The 21,352-nt window shown below is 34.5% G+C and overlaps 1 protein-coding gene across 1 annotated transcript; it reads right to left on the bottom strand.

The window, feature by feature from the left end:
• Positions 1–9,454: 9,454 nt before the first annotated feature.
• Positions 9,455–11,363, bottom strand: LOC112711912 (zinc finger protein AZF1). The gene has a single exon (XM_025764645.3). It carries the CDS (start codon positions 10,635–10,637, stop codon positions 9,792–9,794), a length of 846 nt encoding a protein of 281 aa, XP_025620430.1. The 5' UTR covers positions 10,638–11,363; the 3' UTR covers positions 9,455–9,791.
• Positions 11,364–21,352: the final 9,989 nt, after the last annotated feature.

Below are 21,352 nucleotides of genomic sequence, written 5' to 3'. Positions count from 1 at the left end.
TTTTGTGATTTTCTTTTTCAAAATTTTTATTAGAAATGGTTACTATGGGTATTAATAGAGTGCCTAACTTTATTTATTGTTAACTGTTAAATTATAATATTTCACCTTTATTTTGATCATGTTGCTAATAATTTGTGTCATGTGAACATAAGTCCCAAAGTTACATGCATATTTGAAAATGTAATTAATAATTTAATTATGCAGGCTCTAAGCTGCCGCACAGGATTAGTTGAAAATCCACCTATCTCTTAATGGATTTTAAATTTTTAATCCTCAAATGATATGATAGCTTATAAATGAAGTAATAAATAGTTCAAAAAGTCAAATCAATCAAATATATTAACAGAATATTAAATTTAAAGAAAACTGATAGGCAATATTTTTTCACTAATCCTTTCAATACAAAATATATTTCACTAAAGTTTCTTAAATAAATAAAATAACAGTGGATCAGTTTATGCTTTTGACCAGATAGATGAAGGAAGCACATTGTATTATGGAATCACCCAAGAATATATCATATTCTCCATTTTGAACACATCCCTATAATAGTGCTATAGTCTGCTATATTTTTCTCTTTAAACAATAACACACACTCTCTCTCTCATGCACATGTTTAGGTCCCCCTTCCTTCCTTCCATGTTTTTCCTAAAGTCTTAAGAAGATGTCTAAAACTAAATTATACACATGCTGCTGACTGTATCACACCACAAATACTAAATATTCCACCATTCTAATATTTGTTTAAGTATATTCCTTCACTAGTACTTGATTCTTCCAACTTTGAGATTGTGCTAGCTGGTTCAAATTCAAAGATGGTAGTGGTGGAGTGGAGTGCCATGACTATAATAATAATAATAATAATAATAATAATTAGTTTAATTAACTTAGGTGAAAGAAATTACTCCAACACTAGTGAGATTCCCAACAAGGATTAGTCAACGGCTAATGGTCACGCCCAGTGCCAAAAAGTTCCCAAACATTGCCTAATTTTAACAATTAATATCTCAAAAGAATATAAACCCTCTTACCATAGTTGTGGAAAAAGGGTCCCCCCTATTCCCTAACATGGATTTTAAACCCTTTACACATTAATGTTAATTTTTTTTTTTTACAAAAAAAGATAAACAATGATGAAAAAACCTGGGCAGTGATTACTAGCATATATATTTTTTTCCAAAATGTATATTGTCAATTTGTGTACCAATGATCTGCTGTATATTTATCAATTTATGTCTACAAAGATATGGTGTATAGTGAGAAAAAGATTTGAGTGGGGTGGGGGACAGTGTAATCATAATGAATTGTGAGAATCCTGTAACAGTATTGATGCTGCAGATTTTGTGCATAAACCCTGGTGTCTTAGCTACCAAAGGGTACTACTTATTTCCTTCTTGGACTAATTTAAACAACTTTGCCATTCACAAACTCATCATGTACAAACCAGCCACATAGAGGAATTTTTGTACGGTCATAACTTAATTCATCTCCCTTTTTTTTCCCTTGCTTGTACCAGAATTCACATGGCTTATATAATAACATTGGCTGCATGCAACTGTATGCTAGCTAGCCAGTACAGTAAAAGAATAATTAATCATACCCTTAGCTTAGCCATAATAGAAATTATAAATGATAAAGCATACTATTGTCTTATCAAGAATTAAATATACTTTGAGTTGATATATATTATATTAAAGAAATGGGCAGTGGTTGATGGATGAATAACTTTAGGAGTTGTATGGAGATAGAATGAGAAGATTGTTTGAAACTGGGTAATCATGCAAAGCTATGACATGAAATAATACTCTAATTATGGCTATAATCGTAAAAGTGGGGATATATGATATGATATGATATCTTTTGCACATAATATGCAATAATGTGGCATGACTACTTTTGTGAGCATGATTGCATGGTAGCATGCGTTACCTGATTCATATGACGTTGTTCTTTTAATACGTGTGTGTGTGTTTTATTCAATTTAATATAAGGGGGAACGTGTTGGCGCAGGGTGAATTGAATGTGTAACGTGAAACGTGATATGGTTGGTGCACTATATTAAGCATAGCTTTCCATGATTCCTGCTTATGACAGAAATAAGAAAATTAAACTATATTCGTACTACAAAAGCATATGATGCTATTAAGGTGCAATGGAAAAACTACGAAAATAAAAGAGCCAACCAAAGTCATCCATATACATAGTATAGAATTAGATATATTTTTTTTTTAAATGAACAACTTTTATTTTTCCCAGTAGATTCAGTGCATATATGAAAAGCTGCCTTATTGGTAACATGTGACTCCTTTATCTTAATTTTCTACTATCATATACGGGATACAAAACACACGCAACTAACTCACCCTCTTTTAACTATCTACTGTATAACCAACTTTAATAGATATATAAGAAGAGGATTTGGTTAAAATTAACAAATTTGCTTAGTGGAGCGGTGTATTCTTTTTTTCTTTGTTTTCGTGTTACGTCAATCTTTTAGGGTGTGTTTGTTTGAGGGGAAAATGGGAGGAAGAAAATAGGAAGGAAAGAAATTGGAAGGAAAATAACTATTTTCTTTTGTTTGGTTGAATGGAAAAGTCAAAGGGAAAAAATGAATAGTGTAAAAAAATAGGTGGGACCCATTAAAAAATTTTTCCTTCCAATAATGGATGGAAAATGGAAGGAAAATGTGTTTTGTATCAATATTCCAATATTACCCTCTACTTTTTAATATATTTTAAAATATCTAAGGATAAAATTGTCTTTTCATAACATTATATACTATTTCCTTCCTCCTCATTTTCCTTTCATCCAAACATATCTAAGGAAAATAAAATTCCACTCAATTTCTTTCCTTTCTCTTCTTTCCTTTCTATTTCTTTCCTTCCAACCAAACAAAGCCTTATTGTATACGCAAATCAAAATTCGAACTTTTAATAATTTTTTAGGTAGCGTTTGATGGAGAGATAAAAACAGGAAAATTGAGATTGAGAAATAAAGAAATAGAGATTAAGAGACAGAAATTGAAATAAATATCAGTATTCTGTTTGGTGCAAAATGGGAAACATAAATTGAAATAAGAATGAAATTCTAATTTAATTTGTACAAAAAGTAAAATTGGAATTAATTAATTGAAAAGAAGGTATTTTAGGTATAAAATATTATTAAAATTTCAGTTTCCATCTCTAAAAATTTTAGTCCCCTGTGTCTTCACTTTTTGGAGATAGAGACAAAAATTTTATTATCGACCTCTGAATCAACAAACATAATAGTCTCTATCTCAGAATCTCAAAAATTTTATTAATTTTTTTTTGTCAAGTGGATTGGACAACCCCCAATCCTAGGTATCACAACTCACCCACACTACACACTCACCCACACACATTTTAAGGGTTCATAATCAATACTTGGTGCACTCACCAAGATTTGAACCCGGGTGCAGCATATTAAGAGGCACATGGTGTTACCAGTTGAGCTAAGCCTCAGCTGCTTCTTTTTCTTTTTTAATTGTTAGGGTGACCAATGATTGTGAGCTTCATTTCATATATTTAGTAGAACTGGGCTTCACTTGTAAGGTAGCTTTATTTGAAATGTGACTTTGGGCCCGTCTAAATAAAAATCACTTTTAGGCCAATAATAACATTGGCTTTCTTGCAGAGGCCCATTAAAGCACAAAGACATAGTCCATTTATAACAACTTGGACAAACAGAAACTTAATAAGGACCATGCCCACTATGACCCAGATCCAAAGTCGGAAAGAAAGCACCAACACCATGTGCATTAAACCCAACAGAAATCTTGTACATACTATTTTTTTATTTTAGTATTCTCAATCCAAGAAGTAAGGATGAATCCAATGAAAATCTAACAATAAAAATATTAAACAATGTCAACAATTAATATATCGAATATTAAATTTAGGGCCCCACTACACATACAAGCAAATAACGCATACAATCCTTACAAGTTGGCCCAACTCAGATTTAATCCACGCGCACTCCTTCCCTTTAAATGGAGCGTCAATTTCACGCGCGTCACTCGAACGATTACGCTTCGAAAAAACCGCTCGTTATGGCTCACTCTTCCTCTTCTCCTTCAAAGATAACACAAATCCTCAAGTTTCGAGCAACATTCCAAACTGAAGAGACATTTGAACTCGTCGCGAATAATAGCAGAAACCATCAACAAAATATTATTCAAGGTACGTTATTGTTTTACTCATCTTGTACATTTTCCACATTTCTGTTTCTGATTTCGAAATCGAAGAACTATGTTTTACTGTTTTTCTATGTTCTTCTAGGTTTTATTGATCTTCTTGTTCCAAGAAATTGAACACATGGTGAAAATATATTCGATCCAATTATAAGTAAATTTTTTTTCCATAATTAAACTCTCTCTGGTGTATTCAAAATTTCTTATTTACAGGTACTATAATATGAAGTGGTGATCCAGATAGATTGGAACCCATATATGACGGTCTGCATAGAGATCTGCATAATACACCCAAACACAGACTATAAATACACTCGATAAAAAATTAAATTTACACCTCTGCTGCAGATTTTAACCCAACACTACCTGAAAGCCATTTGTTGTCCACAAGACCAAAATTAATTAAACTCTCTCTGGTGTATTCAAAATGTCTGATTTACAGGTACTATAATATGAAGTGGTGATCCAGATAGATTGGAACCCATATATGACGGTCTGCATAGAGATCTGCATAATACACCCAAACACAAACTATAAATACACCCGATAAAAAATTAAATTTACACCTCTGCTGCAGATTTTAACCCAACACTACCTGAAAGCCACTTGTTGTCCACAAGACCAAAATTAATTAAACTCTCTCTGGTGTATTCAAAATGTCTGATTTACAGGTACTATAATATGAAGTGGTGATCCAGATAGATTGGAACCCATATATGACGGTTTGCATAGAGATCTGCATAATACACCCAAACATAGACTATAAATACACCCGATAAAAAATTAAATTTACACCCCTGCTGCAGATTTTAACCCAACACTACCTGAAAGCCACTTGTTGTCCACAAGACCAAAATTAATTAAACTCTCTCTGGTGTATTCAAAATGTCTGATTTACAGGTACTATAATATGAAGTGGTGATCAGATAGATTGAAACCCATATATGACGGTCTGCATAGAGATCTGCATAATACACCCAAACACAGACTATAAATACACCTGATAAAAAATTAAATTTACACCTCTGCTGCAGATTTTAACCCATCACTACATGAAAGCCACTTGTTGTCCACAAGACCAAAGTTTAGCAGAAAATCATTCCAATTCCTATCAAATGAGTCTTTGCTATGAGAGTTTCATTTTCCCTCTCTGCTACATGTAATCAATTGATTCTTAATCTCGTTTTCCTTTCTATTTGTGCTCCGAACCCTTGTAGAAAAACCTGCAACCTTAGTATAGTTCCTGTAAAATTTTCCAGTATCTTCAAGGGTGGTAAATGTCATTCCAACCTTCGGAACAAACTGGTCATCAACAACAAAGAGGTTGCAGAATACACCATGTCAAAAACTATAAATACACCATGTCAAAACGAAGCTGGAGTTATAGAGAGAAAAACTAACGTCAATGACGAAGAACAAACCAATGAGAAAGGAGAGGAAAAGAACGATCGAAAAACCAGGGGAAGACGCGCGAGAAGAAGAACGATGAAATTTGAAAAGAAAGAAAACAAAGAAGGAAACAAATCTTTTAAATTTGGTAGTTATACAAACGCGGGATCTTTGTATAGCGCGTGTAAGTGACGTAGGAGTTGCAGCGCGTTTTAGTGGATTAGGCGTTAATGAACTTGTAATGGTTACAAGCCCTAATCACTTGTATACTAAGCTTTTCTCTTAAATTTATTAGATGTGTGGATGATTATTCTAATATTAAAATTTAAGAAAATAATTTAGAGTGTAGTATATTTTATTTGAATTGGGCCATTTTAAGGATCAATTGTTCATGTTGTTCAAAAAAATCGTTAATTATCTAATATAACCCAAAATTTAAACTTCATTAAAAAATTTGGTATTAGCTAATAAATTATTGTATATATAAAACAAAATTCAAACGTTTCCGAAGTTAATTGTCTTGCACATAATATGTCTTTGTGTAATATTCCTACCTAGATAGTGAGTGATATCGCTACTCTCAATTTTGATATTGGCACAGTACTCTTTATGTTTGGTTCTTTTAAATTACTCTGATTATGTGGATAAACTTGAAGGTGAATATATACTAAAAGAAATTTGGTGCTTAACGTATTAGTGAACATGGATATTACCCAGCGAAAAACATGCAAAATATGTAAGAAGATATATAGTTGAATTAACATCGCCTTCAACCTTGTTGTCATATTATGAAATTTGAGGTTATTTGCCATTCCACGTGTTAATGCTAACATATTAACACCTAACTCCACATGAAAGCAAAACCTAGCTACTAAATTATGCCAAATCAAACGATTACTTGGTGATAAACCCATCTTATATATTTTATTAAATAGAGAAAAGGCAACTGGGCAAAGCAGTAGATAACAACGAACTTAGCTAATAGCTACCTAAACTCTGTGTACTACTGTGACGTAGACCAAATTCATTCATCCAACTTTTCTAATTATCGCCTTAATATGATGACCTAATTACCACCCTGTTTAACTTGGTTTTGCCAATTGAAACCAACTAGGCCAAATGGAATTATGCCTATATATCCATCCATCCACTTGATACAAATTAAAGAGCCTCCACGAAAAATCATCTTGTTGGATTAATTCATTAATTACTAAATTAATATAATATAAGGAGCTAGGGGCTGCTAACTGAATTTTATATAATTCGTGCGTTGGTTTTTTCTCTTGACCGTACGTACCTGGCAGTTATTTGTTGATGATTAAAATTAGTATTCAAAAGTCAACAATATAATGTTACAATTTAGTCAAAAATTACCACCATAGTACACACGACAACAAATTGAAAACGAATTACAATTTTACAAAAATTGCACTATGGTGATGAGAAAATGACGGAAGAGGTGGCATCATAAATAAATTCGAGATGGATAATAGAGTTTGGTTATGAGAACAGAAAAATAAAATATTGAGATATAGAGATATAAAATTTAATATTTTTATTTTATTTAATAATATATTAGAATAAATTATAAAATTTAATTTAATATTATTTTTATTAAAAGAATTTGAAAAAAATATAATAATAAAAAATATAATAATAAAAAGTTAATCAGAATAATAAAAAATGTCTTTTGATAGTATATATTTTTATATTTTTTTTGTTATGATTGACGCAAAATATATTAATTTAGTATTTTTATCTATATTTCATCTATAATTTTATGTCCTTGTATTTTGATTTTAATGTGCTGTGCCTGTAAATAAATGATTTTTCAATTATCTCATGTCAATTATAATACAAGAAACGATCAAATGCGAAAAATAAAGTGCTGTTTCTTTCACGTTTCTCGTGTCTTTTACTTCAACGTCTTTTATTTTATTCAACTTGTTCAAATCCGCATGCATTTTATATGTTATTTACCACGCGAGTTCTCTCTATTGAGATTACTACACCATGATTAATCAATTATTATGATCATCAATATTCAGTTTTTGTTTGTTTCTTGGGAAGTTCGTTGGTAGTAATAATTAATATCTAAGCTAGTACTATTGAAAACGTTGAAAGAGCTCACTATTTGACCCATGCAGCTGCTTTGTTTCTTTTTGGAAAATTAAAGAGGGAAATGATAAAAGCACGCAACATTTTCCTTAATGCATATATTCACCTTCCATACGCAAAGGAAACAAATTCCTAATTGTTCACATCTTACCGAAACCTTTGCACCTTTCTCTTTTCAGTTTGTTCTAAACTATATTTAATTTTCAGTATTTAACAAAAACAATCTTTGAAGCCTCGTCATGCACACTCTCATGTATATCCATATAAACCAATAAACAATATCTATTATACACGTTTGCTACATACTTTATAAACCAGCCTATAGTTTTTATTATGCTTTCCTCGTCTTCAATTTTATCTAGAAAATAAAACGAAACAATCATTAACTTTGTAATAGTTAAATTAGAGAGAAAAGAAATACTCATCATATTCTAAAGAATAGTAATTCTCATAATTGTCTCCTTTTCTTTTCCCTTAGTTCTTAAGCTAAAGTTCCGAAGATACTGAAATTAAAAAACTATAATACAAGAATGATTGGTGAATGTCAAAATAAAGCAGTGGTTCTTTGCACTCAAGCATATGAACAGCGAATAGCGTATGTATGTGGAGCTAGCAATAGATAAATAAATAAATAAAGGAATAAATGTGTATAAGAAGTGAAGGCCGTATTTGGAGGAACCGACTTTGACAACACGACACGCACGGCATATTTAGGATTATTGATTCAGACTCCTCCAAGCTAAGTCACAAACTTGTCTTAATTGAACGAACCCTCTCTCTTTTTCTCTCTCATATGGCCACATAACGCGTAACGCTAATTAGGCATTCAAAATTATATAACATTTAACATTACATTATGTAGTAGTTGCTTTGCTCACAACTCAATTAACGTACCTTACTTGAATGCATTATTAGTACACTGCACCGCACGTTCAAGCATTCCCCACACGTCTTGCCAGAGTTTAATTAATTACGACATAATATTACTATTCTGATTAGTAAAGTGTGTATAGCAGTGTAGTGAAAAAGTACCTGTGGAATTATGGATATGTACCAAGAGTTGGAATTAATTAGTGGGTAGATAGATTTAATTTGCCAACCCAATAACAAGTGTCCTTATTAGCCACAAACTAAAGCAGTTGTGAATTCGGCATAATGATAACAACATGTGCATTAAAGCCACGAACCACATGGGAAGGTTTTCAGTTCAACCCACCTTACCTTATAACATGGACGATGTTGCATTGCACAACTAATTATATCTTCAAGTTGTTGTTGTTGTTTGTTTTTAGACCTTTCATTATAATTAGTGTACCTTAACCTTACCTTGTTATTAAAAATTTAATTTCTCCTTACTTTAAACTAATACATCTCAATCTAAAATATTTATGCGAGACCTAAATAGATAGCGAGGCTTTAATTTCAAATATGCTAAAATACTAAAATTCCTTTCTATATGTACTGTTATTTCATAATTGAGACAGTACAGTTCATTTAGGGTGTCAAAATGTGAATTTTTAAACAAGAATATGTCCATCCCTGCTGTCCCTGCGTTGTTCACGCGGCATGCAGTGGATGTTTATGTGTCCAAAACATTTTGATTAGAAACTAAATGACCTTTAGTTACTCTAATAACCTTCATAATAATAACTCCATTTAAAGTACAGTTAATACAGTACACTAGAAATTGGATATTATACGAAATATATATTAAAATATTAAATATTAATACATAGATTTAATGGTAAAAAATGGTTAGATTGAATTGATGAGAGAAGGAAGGTACAGTCCAAAAAGCAATGAAGAAATTTTGTCTGTACAGAGAAACATCAATGCATTGGTGCAGTAGAAACAAATTAAATCATATCCCCTGAAACTAAAATTCGAATTCTTCATCCATATCCGATCCCAAAAATAGAAAAGAAAACGAGAAACCAAATAAAATAATCATGGCCGGAAACTAGTGAGTTGAAGAATTTGAATGAATCTGTGTGCGATCCATGTATATGTATATCTGTCCGTTCATATTCACAATCAAATTCAATCAATTAAGCAGAATCCGAATCCCTTCTGCTTAGTTCTGATCAGCGTCTTCAAACAAACGCGCCCTCTTCGCGGCGGCTACCGGCAGAGGGCTTTCCACTTCTTGCTCTTCGACCTTCTTCTTCTTGTTCTTTGTCTTCGCTTCGCTGACGTCATCAAGAGCCGCCGGCGACCAGTATTCGGTCAGGGGAGCGGGCAGGTTGAGGTCAAAGCCACGGAAGCTCTGAGAGGAGGTGCCGCCGCCCTCGGAAGATGCCACGGCGCTGCTATTGTTGTTGTTGTTGTTGTGGTGGTGGTTGTTGCCACCTTCGTAGTGGCAGCGCTTGTGGCCACCCAAAGCCTGACCGGTAGGGAAAGACTTGTGACATATGGAACACTCGTGCATCCTTGGCCCGCCGTTCGTGGTGGCGGAGGCTGACACGTTTTCGCTGTTGACTGCAGCTGCTGTGGCGGTGGCGGCGGCGGTGTTGTTTTCAGAATTGGATGATTTGCGGTGGCTGGCCTTGTGTCCGCCGAGTGCTTGGTAAGAAGGGAAGGCCTTGTTGCAGACGGTGCACCTGTGAGTAAGCTTGATCTCCGGAGCCGGCGACGATGATCCTTCTTGTGGTTGCTGTGAAGATGAAGACTCTGTTTGTTCGTTCTTAAGAGTAGTGGCAGTGACCTTATTGCCGCTGTGAGCTAACATGATGAGGCAGAGAGCCAGGTACTCTTCTTCGGTGGGAGGGTTCTCGAAACGCGGTCGTTTTGATCGCTTCCTCTTGGCCCACGGCTCACGCAGCTGATGAAGCTCTTCTTCTTCTTCTTCTTGATCTTGGAACTTTGCAATGAAAGGAGTGATTCCTGCAGCTGTAGGAGAGTTTAGAGCCTCCAAAGCCATCTTTAATTTATTAACGAGAGAGAGAGAGAGAGAGAGTAGGAACAGAGCAGTGTGTGTTGTATTGAAGTGAATGAGTGGATGAGAGAAAAGTGTGCTCGGGTGTGTTTATATAGGAATATGAGTTGGTGACTCGGTGGTGAGTGTTTGAGTGTTGAGTAGTGGTGACTTGCTATCATACCAAAAGCAAAAGTCGGTCAACTAAAGCATATACACATAGAGAGAGAGAGAGAGAACTCATGAAAAAAACACCTCCCCATGACTTTTTCAAAGTCAAAACTATGCTACGTGATGCCCCTCTACTCTCCCTGCACTTTCTACCTTCTTCTTTTTTTTTTCTTTCTAATTTAATTTTATTAATGTGCAGTTGCCGTGCCATTAATTAATCCCGCACACGGTGAATGGTGGTTATGGTCATCATGCTCACTCTTATTGTGGGAATGTCAAATGTGAATAATTGCCTACTCTTATCTCATCTAATCTTAATCTCATTCACTTTTCTTTCTTTCTCCGTGTAAAACACGATTTTCTATGGTCAGAGTATGTATGGTATTACGTATTAATTGGAATTTTCTAATTTCTACCCCCCAATTGGATAAGAAAATGTCAAATTTTTATTCGTGTTCTTTTTTTACCATTTCTGGTCTACTTCTAAATTCTAATTAGTACTTATTATTACTAATCTACTAGCTACTACATAGTTTTGTTTTCTTTATTTCTAACTCCTTGATTATGGTTACTAATAATGCCAGCTCGGTCTTTTAAATGTCAACGAAAAATATCCTGACATTTTGGCAAGAATAATCTATGGTGTTATTCAGTATTATTATTGTCATGCTCCTCCTCACAATTTGCACATTCAACGCTAATTATAGTGGTTATACCTAATATTATTGGAATAAAGAAAACGGGAAAAGGGAAGAAAAGTAAACACCATTATTGAAGCAAAAGTACTAGCATTCATTCATTTTTGTGAAATTAATGTGGTGAGTAATGAATTTAAATCAGTTCAATCATTTACAACTTGTTGCAAGCTAAGCAACTTGATTAACTGATGTATTTTGAAGTAATATTAATTAATGAAGGAGAAGGAGAAAAGAATAATAAAATGGATCGAAGCGTATAGTGCATGTAGGCATACGCGTAGAAGTTAGAGTAATGGAAAGGGATTATTGTAAAGAAGCGTAGAAGGCAACGTATTTGACCAAATTGACGTGTTAATGAGAAAGAAAAAAGTGTAGACGCCTCGTGGCGAAAAAATAAAAGGGTAATTGATTATTCGTCATGGCTTGGATCAGAGTAAGGATATGCGTGAGAGTCACACTCCTCATCATCACTATTACTTGCTCTTTCTCTCACTTTACATTTCGTGGCTTCAACAACAACTTCCACTGTGCAATGGATCAGTTATCGTTGTTGATTCGTTGGTTGGCACACACCCAATAATACAGCTAACAATTGCACCCACCTTCAACACTCGCCACCTGTCCCAATACCCTTTTTCCAACACAACACATACAAAAAATAATAAAAAATTATCCGAATTTATTATTTTTAATTATTTTTAAAATAATAAATTCTAATAATTTTTTAATTTTTTTTAAATATTTTCTTGAAATATGGTTGTAATTGCTATTAGAAAGCTTTAATAAGATATTTACATTGTTATGCTTAAGAATGTTAACGGCGTTTGAAAAATGCCAAAATACCACACAGGAAACTCCAAAAGAAACGTAATTGTGAACTGTGAAGTGATGATTACTCTATGATCAACTTCAATAATAAATATTACGTCATAATCAAATAGTCCTTTATTATCCCAATTAAGATTTTAGTGAAATGTAAGCCAAGTTCTGGAACTATTTGGAAAAGTAGAGTATATTGATCGAGCAAATTGAAGCTAAGTGTGGAACTGTAGATGCGTGCGTGCGCGTGCATTTTATATACACCTAAATATTGCGTCATATATATTCAATCAGGTATCTTTCCATGATTATTATCTCCGTGCATTTTGATTCAACACATACAATAAGTTCTAGAACTATGTGGAATATATTATATATGTGATATTTTGAATTAATTAATAATCCAGGTAAAACAATTGAAACGTGTTAAGGATAAGTGAGAGAGAGAGAGTAAAGAAGAGTGTGGTATTTTGTGGGAGGGAGAGAGGGGTTGGTTGATTGATTCACCGACGAAATATATAAAAAAAAAAAAGAGAGAGCAACGAGGAGAAGAAGGAAAGGCGTTGGAAATGGCGACACGCAAGGCATATAAAGTGAAGTAGTTTCAAATGGTGACACGTAGCAGTTGAAGTCTCAACTTCGCATCTGATCTGCCTACTTCCCACATGTTATGGATAACCGACAAACACAATCATTTCCATTCATTCACACCATTATTATTCTACAACCTGTTCTCTTATCCTCACTTCATATCAACACTCAATCCTTAATTACTTAATTCTTAATATACTACTAATTTAAATCAAATTAGATTAATCTAGTAATTAATTTATTAGTTTACTTACACGAATTCTATCTTGTATATATAAAAATTCATTAATAAGTAACAAATTTTTAAATAAAACTCATATTTTTGAGTTAAACTTAATTAAATTCTCTATGTCCTTTTAATTGTTTTGGGGAGATAGACTTGACAAATTAAAAAGGATTGTATTTGTTTATAACCGATAATTAGATAGATGTGATGGATTTAGGGTATACGTAACTATAAGGAAAGAACATATCATGTAGGTAGTGAGTGGATGAGTGGATGGAGGAGGAGTGCGTTGGCATAATATTTATTATAATATAATTTAGTTTTGTGCGTGAAACACCAGCCACTAATCTATTCTTAACACTAAGCATCGTTGTACGTGGAGGGTTCCAAAAGGTGAACCCCACTGAACTGAACACAACTGTGGGAGCCAACAGGATTATTGGCATGTCACATGACACCTAATTCTTGCTCTACCAATTCATCTATCGACAACAATAACCGTTTATTTCTTTTCCTCTTTCGAACAAGAGCCAATACTTGCTTCAAAATTTTCACATGTACTATAAACAATTCAGTAGATACTTTAATAGAGTAGCAGTAACTTTCTGTTATTAAAAACTGTTTTCAGTTATGCTTATTATCCAAAGTTTCTATACACAGTTTTCTACTCTCTGCTTCGTACACTCCCTAATGTATATACAAGTATAATCATACGCTTTTGTACAATTAAGATTATAATAATCACAATTTTCTAATTTGATTTTACTATGTTCATTTTTTTTCACTCATAATTTTACAATATTTTTATTCTTATCACTATTTTAATATGATATCAAGAGCCTAAATTTTAAAATTTTAATATCTCAATCTTGTTATTTTCATTATGGCTATTATATTTTTAATTCTTATAATTTTAATACGAAAATTCTTCCTCTATTTCATTCCTAATAAGCTTCATAAAAATAATTTTATAACTTAAAAGCAGTTTGCATTATTTAAAATTCGGAGTCAAAATTTTTAGGACATCTTCTACCAAACAAAGAGCTATCTGAATTTGATTTTGATGCGTATAAACTTACTGAAAAGTCTTTTATCAAACATCAAGATTGCTTCAAGATTATAATCTTTGTTCCTGATTGTCATTATCGATGGATGATGATGATTTCAAGAATTGCATAATCAAATGTGCCTTTGCATATTGCAGTAGAACTTCATTGCTTCAAACAAAATAAAACTAAAAATGGGAAGAAACTCAATGTTTATGCCAAAGATTACTTGGCTAAATTCAAGAAACTTGTCATTTTGAGTTCTGAGGATTACAATGAAGCAATATGCGAAGGATTACTTGAAGAATATTTAGTTATTACTACACTTCTTACTAAATCAGAAATGTATGCAGTTGGTGAAGTTGAAGCTCTTTTAAATTTTTATAGACTTGCTTGAAAAGTTTAAGCAAACAACTATTAAATCTACCTGTTCCAACTTCAATGGATCAAAAGTGGAGTGGATGCTTAATATTAAATTATAAATTCAGTTAAAAGAGAATAAAATTTAATAAAATTAAATTAAATTCACAATCATATTAAATATACATTAAAAATTAATTATTAACATATAATATATATTAAAATATAAAATATATATTAAAAATAAATTAAATAATATATATATTTATACACAAATATATGTTACCTGATTTAGTTATTAATTTTTAGAGTGTACATACATAACATTTTTGTTAAATCTATTATTATTATATTACTAAATACTAAGCCTTCCATCCCATGAATTGTCAATCTAAATAATGAAATCCTTATACATATTTTTGGATTTTTTTTCTTTTCTCCTTATAGGTGATGTTCTTCTTTTATAATTTTTTTTTTTTTTGGTCATAACACAGACTCTCACCTACTCACACACTGACACACACAATATATGGCTCTTTAATCACTTGGGTTCGAGCCTGGTGTGGCAACTTTGGAGGCAAACAATTTGTCATTGGAATACAGCCTCAACTAATTTATTTTTGGTATTAAAATAGGGATAAAAGCCCAAGATTACAAAGCACTGATCACCCGGGGTACGAAAGTTGGTTTTTTTTATTTTTTCAGTTTATTCTCTACTAACTCAGCTATAACAGCCCTGAACCCAAATATACTTTGTAGGAGGCCTAAAACCTTCCACTTTGGTTTTTGGTCATTAAAACCTTCCACTTGAACAAAGCCTCCAAGTGCTATTGGGTTTCATTGCACACCCTTTTTTTTTTTGGTCGGTGGATTGGACAATCCCCAATCTTAGGTACTCCAATGGATTGGACAACCTTCAATCCTAGGTACACAATATACACCCACATACTCCTCACATACTTACCAATTTTTTCTTCTCGGTTGCAGCTGGTAAGACTCAAACCCGAGACCTTTGAGATGGGGAGGGGGCGGAATGCGTGTGAGCTATGGTTCATTGGTCATTCCCTTTTATTCTTGATAAAGGAATTCACTGATCTCCTTGTACTACCAATTCAAACTTATTGGGCCATGGTCTTTTATGGGTTATCCTGGTTTAACTGTTTCTTTGGGCTTCGGCCCATTGTTATTTAAAAATTTATTTATTTGTTTGTTCTAAATTCTAACCTTTCATTATCGATCCGACCATGGGAGAAAAAGAAAAGTTAGCTTTTTTATCAACCAAAAATGTTCTCCAGCAATCCAATAGTGCATCAAACCAATTAATCAAATGCTAGCAGGAAACACTGAAAATTACTACCTAAAAGTAAGTTTTTTCTTATAGGGAGCTCTTCTTTTCTCAACAGGAGAGTCTTCTGAGAACTTCAGGTTCTTTTCCAATAGAGAGTCCTTCTTCTCTCAACACCTACAACCATATTCTCACACATACATCACTAAACCTGAGCTTTCAAACATACTGAAAAACCTGAAATATACAACTACTTTTATTCAGAAACTCACAATATGAATAGCATTGAAGGAAAAGTCAACAAGTTCAACAAATCTGGAGAACTAAGGTACAAGAGAGGCTGCTTAAATATGGTGGAAAAGATAATAAGTGATAAAGAGATAAGTTTCAAAACATACAAGAATACTTTATTGAGAATGTGGGAAAACCCAGAAGGAGTGGCAGTTACTGATATTAGTTTAAAAAATATGTTATTCAGCTTTAAAGATAGAAAGAGAGGGCTGCAGATTATTTAGAATGGTCCTTGGAATGTCAAAGGAAATATGGTCAACCTCAGACTCTGGAGGGAGGGAGAATCTGTGTTTGAAGTAGATCATAATTTCATGAAATTTTGGATTTAAGTGTATAGTATTCCACATGACCTCATGAAAAAGGATACATGCACTGTTATCAGAGAGATGTTGGGAGTAGTGACTGAGACTGAAGATCCAAAAGTGGATGACATTCTTATGAGATCATATCTGAGGATAAGGGTTAGCATTAACATTACCAAGGCTCTGCCAACAGGCTTCTAGTTAGATAGAGAGGAGATGTCACCACTGTGGATCTTTTTCAAGTATGAAAGGCTACCGGACAGCTACTGTTTCAACTGCGGTATATTAGGACACGAGAAGAAAATGTGCAAAAATCCAACAGCCATGGCATGCTGATCCAACCAAGAAGAAGTACTCACCAGGACTAGGAGTAGGTCAAATTTGACTAGGTCCAACCATGGGAGGAGAAATTTCAAAACAACATGGAGGGAAAGAGGAAGGGGAGGAGCAGGCGCGTGAGCAACAGGGCCTTGGACGAGAGAGTAGTGAAGAACAGAGCTCTGAGGAGAGTAGGATAAGGGCTGCGCGAACACTGCAGCAGAAAATTAGGGAAGAAAGCGTCTGGAAAAACTAAACAAGCAGAGAAGAAGAGATGGCACAGGCAGAAAAACAGGTAGAGGAAGTACCAAAAATTCTCGACTTTCAGGATGACAGGGATACACAGCTTGACCTAGGAGTAGCCTTTAAATTTAAAAATCTTATTAAGAAGATATGAGAAAGGAATAGTGAATGGGCCAACAACATAAAGGCTCAGAAGGGAGATAAGAGGAAAGAAGCTCAGAAGTTAAGTGGAGACGGACTAAGAAAGGATATTGGGCCTAACTTAGTAGTAAACCCTTTGCAAGTTGGGAACATTGGAGGAAGTGGGCTGAATAATTATCCAACAGAAGAAAGGGAGGTGAACAGCTATAAAATTGAAGACTGAAAGTTGGGCCAGGAGGATAAAAGAAAAAAAGAAATCATAGGCCAGGAATTAAAAAGGCTCATGTTAGCAGACGTTTGAAGGTAGAATAAAGAGCAAGAAATACCAGAAATCAGTGAAAAGAGGAATAGAAGAAGATGAACTAAACAAGCCATCCAAGGAGGCACAGAATAAAGAGCTTGAAGTGGTCGGTCAACATGTCAACTAGGGTGAAAACGTCTACTATGTGAAATTAGCAAGTGATGAAGATGAAGACAAAACAGCCGAGGTACATGCAGATTGGGAAACACAGCTAGCCAAGAAGTTGGAATTGAAGTTGTATTTGAAAAGAAAACGAGAGAACAGGCAGGTGCCAATGCTTACATACAAGGATTAGAAGGAGGAACAAGAGGACAGGGAGCACAAGAAAATGAAGAATGACAATATAGCTCTGGACACAGGAGAGTATGAGTTATCCATGCATGAGTCTAGTAAGATTAGGGGAATACAAATGGCTGAGGAGGCGGGCCTTAACATGCCCCAACCTCAGTCATGAGTATTATCAGCTGGAATTGTCAAGGAATAGCGGTTGCCCCGACAATTTCTGAGTTACATGAGCTATGTAAAAAAGTAAAGCCGCTAATAGTGTTTTTAATGGAAACTAGTGCTAGTAAGGAAAAAATGAATAGGGTAAGAAGAAAGCTTAATTTCGACTATATGTTTTGCGTGGAACTCCGGGGCTTGTCCGGTGGTCTAAGTTTGCTATGAAAATCTAATACTAATATCAATGTTTATGAGTGGTGTGATAATTATATTAAAGTAAATATTAACATTAACAACGATTTGAATTGGCAGGGTGTCTTCGTGTATGGTAATCCAGTTTTCCAAAAGCGAAGGAAACTGTGGCAGAAGATTACAGTAAGTAACAAGAGCAAGGAAGTACCTCAAGCTTATTTGGGGGACTTCAATGATATTTTAAGTCAAGATGAGAAGGTAGGCATTTATCCACAATCAAGAATTTATTTAGAAACTTTGAGAAGGTTTGTAGATGATAATGGTTTAATAGATGTTGACCTTAAAAGCAGTAAGTATACATGGCTTAGCAATCCAAGAAATAACGTTATCACTAGGGAAAAACTAGATAGGGTGTTAGTGAATTGGAAGTGGCTGCAAATATACCAGAATATCACTTTAAAAGCCTCCCCGACTGTAAGTTCAGATCATTGTGCCTTAATTTTGGATACACAGCGGCAAGTTCAGATAAAAAAGGATTTCAGGTTTGAGGCCTTTTGGACAGAACATGAGGAGTGCAAAGAGGTGATGAAGAGGAGCTGGCAACTGGATGACGGAAATAGAAACAGGTGGAATCAATTCACAAAAAAGGGGAATAGATGCAAAAGGGAGTTGATGGAATGGAGTAGTAGGAAGTTTAAGAGAGCAAATAAAGAGATAAAAAGAAAGAAAATAGAGCTACATCAAATTCAAGAGGCAGGTATGACGGAAGGGGATCAAAGAAGGGAGAGAGAGCTGAAGAATCAAATATCATAACTCTGGAAATAAGAAGAAAAATATTGGGGACAAAGATCAAGGCTGAAATGGTTAAAGTGGGGTGACAAAAATATAGCCTTCTTTTATGCGACAACTATTCAGAGAAGAATTAGGAATAGAATTGACAAATTGAGAGATGAGACAGGGCAGTGGATACAAGGAGAAGTAAATATAATGAGATTGGTAGAAAGACATTTTACTAAGCTGTTTACTTCGAAAGGAGATAGGAACTTGGAAGAGTGCGTAACAGAAATTCCTAAGAGAGACACAAAAGAGATGAATGAGGAGTTAATGGCGAAAATCAGTGATGAGAAAATTAAGGAAGCGGTGTTTAGCATGGGTGGCTTAAAAGCTCCAAGCCCATATGGATTAAATGGATGATTTTTTCAACAACACTGGAATATTTTGAGTAAAGAAGTGTGTGGGGTAGTCAAACAAATTTTTGGAGAGGGCAGCTTACTGGAGGACTTGGGAGAAACAACTGTTGTGTTGATACCCAAAACGAGTCAACCGGAAAGCCTGAATCAACTTAGACCTATAAGCTGTTGTAATTTCATGTATAAGATTGTAACGAGGGTCTTAGTGGGGAGGTTAAGGAAAGTGTTAAATGCTATTATATCTCCGGTTCAAAGTGCCTTTGTAAAAGGAATACTCATACAAGATAATATAGTAATAGTACAGGAAGCATTTCATAAATTAAACAAAAAAGGAAATCTTAGAACCAATGACATAGCCATCAAATTGGATATGAATAAGGCATATGACAGGCTAGAATGAAATTTTCTACAAAAGGGTCATGGAAGAGTTCGGTTTTAGCAAAGATTGGGTCATGTTGATGATGAGCTGTGTGAAAAGCGCTAGTTATAGATTCAAAATAAATGAAAAGTTGTCAACTAAGATCTATCCTCAAAGAGGTCTTAGATAGGGAGATCCCCTATCGCCCTATTTATTTATTTTGGTTGCTGAGAGTTTTACTATTCTCATGGAAAAGGCGAGGAGGAAAAATCTTATATCCGGAATTAGGCTTGCTCCAACAGCTCCTGTCATTACTCACCTATTATTCGATGATGATTGTATTATTTTTGCACGGGCGCAAGAAGAGGAGATTTATCAACTCATTCAGATTATAAATAAATATACAGAGGCATCAAGACAAAGAATCAACACTGACAAGTCCGAGCTGATATTTGGAAGGTAGTACCAATACAAACGAGGGTGAACATTGAGCAAATCACTGGAATGACATCATGGGAGGATCTGGGAAGATACCTAGGGTTACCAGCGAGATGGGGAAGATCCAAAAATAGGGCATTGGAGTAGATACAATAAAAGATGCTAGACAAGATGCAAGAATGGAAAGAGAAACTATTAAATCAAGCAGGAAAGGAGGTTCTGATAAAAGCAGTAATACAGGCAATTCCTATTAATGCCATGAATGTCATTAAATTCCCTAAAGCCTTTTGTAAAAGAATTGAAGCAGCAATTGCCAGATTCTGATGGACAAACAATGGAAAGGAAAGAAGTATTTACTGGAAGAGTTAGGCAAAAATGACTAAGAGTAAAACAAACGGAGGCTTGTGGTTCAAGGATTTAGAATGCCAAAATATTGCACACATGGCTAAACAAACAGAGGCTATTAAAAGAGGAGGACACAATATGGGTTCGGATACTAAAAGCCATTTATTACCCTAATTGCAGCCTATGGGAGGCGGGAGAGGGAAGAAACACATCGTGGATATGGAGGAGCTTGCTGGAGGGAAGGGACTTCCTTAGAAGGAAGGGAAGGTGGAGTATAAGGAATGGAGTGGAGATAGATATTTGGAAAGACAATTGAGTGGCAAGGATAGGAAAATTGGGGAGAGGCAGAGAAGGGGGTATTAGAAGAGTGAGTGAGTTGATAAGAGACAGGGAGGGCTGGGACACGAACAAAATTTAAGACATATTTCCTGGAAATGTAGCGGAACTAATAATCAAAACTCCCATTAGCCTGATTAATCAAAAGGATCACTTTGTTTGGTCGCATTAAAAAGATGGACAGTACTCCATGAGAACCGGTTATCATGCTGCAAAGGAGGAGAATGATGCAAAGGAAGAGGGAAGAATCTGCAAAGCTTCGACTAGTCAAGATTGGAGGGAGGTTTGGGTGGCCATTTGGAGACTGCCGGTGCCTCAAAAGGTTAGAATGTTTTTATGGAAAGCAGTGCACAGAATTCTGCCAGTAAATACGAACTTGTACCAGTAAAAAATTACAACAACACCCTCATGCAGCATATGCCAAAAAGAGGACGAAACAATTGAACAAGCGTTACTATTGTGTCTGTGGACTAGAGCGGTGTGGTTCAAATTCAGCATTCAAATTGTGCCTACGGCCTATAATGTAAGATCTTTTGGAGAGTGGATGATGGATACAATTAAAAGAATTAAGAGTGAGGCAAGGAATGAACAAGGAAAAATTTTATGTGAACTCGGATGTGTTTGTTGGT

The sequence above is a fragment of the Arachis hypogaea genome, chromosome 9, assembly GCF_003086295.3.
Source record: "Arachis hypogaea cultivar Tifrunner chromosome 9, arahy.Tifrunner.gnm2.J5K5, whole genome shotgun sequence".
Taxonomy (NCBI): Eukaryota; Viridiplantae; Streptophyta; class Magnoliopsida; order Fabales; family Fabaceae; genus Arachis; species Arachis hypogaea.
This window is presented reverse-complemented; position numbering and strand designations above follow the sequence as displayed.

What these genes read in the sequence shown, in the direction of transcription:
- LOC112711912 (XM_025764645.3), bottom strand. Translation starts at nt 10,637, where the DNA reads ATGGCTTTGGAGGCTCTAAACTCTCCTACAGCTGCAGGAATCACTCCT.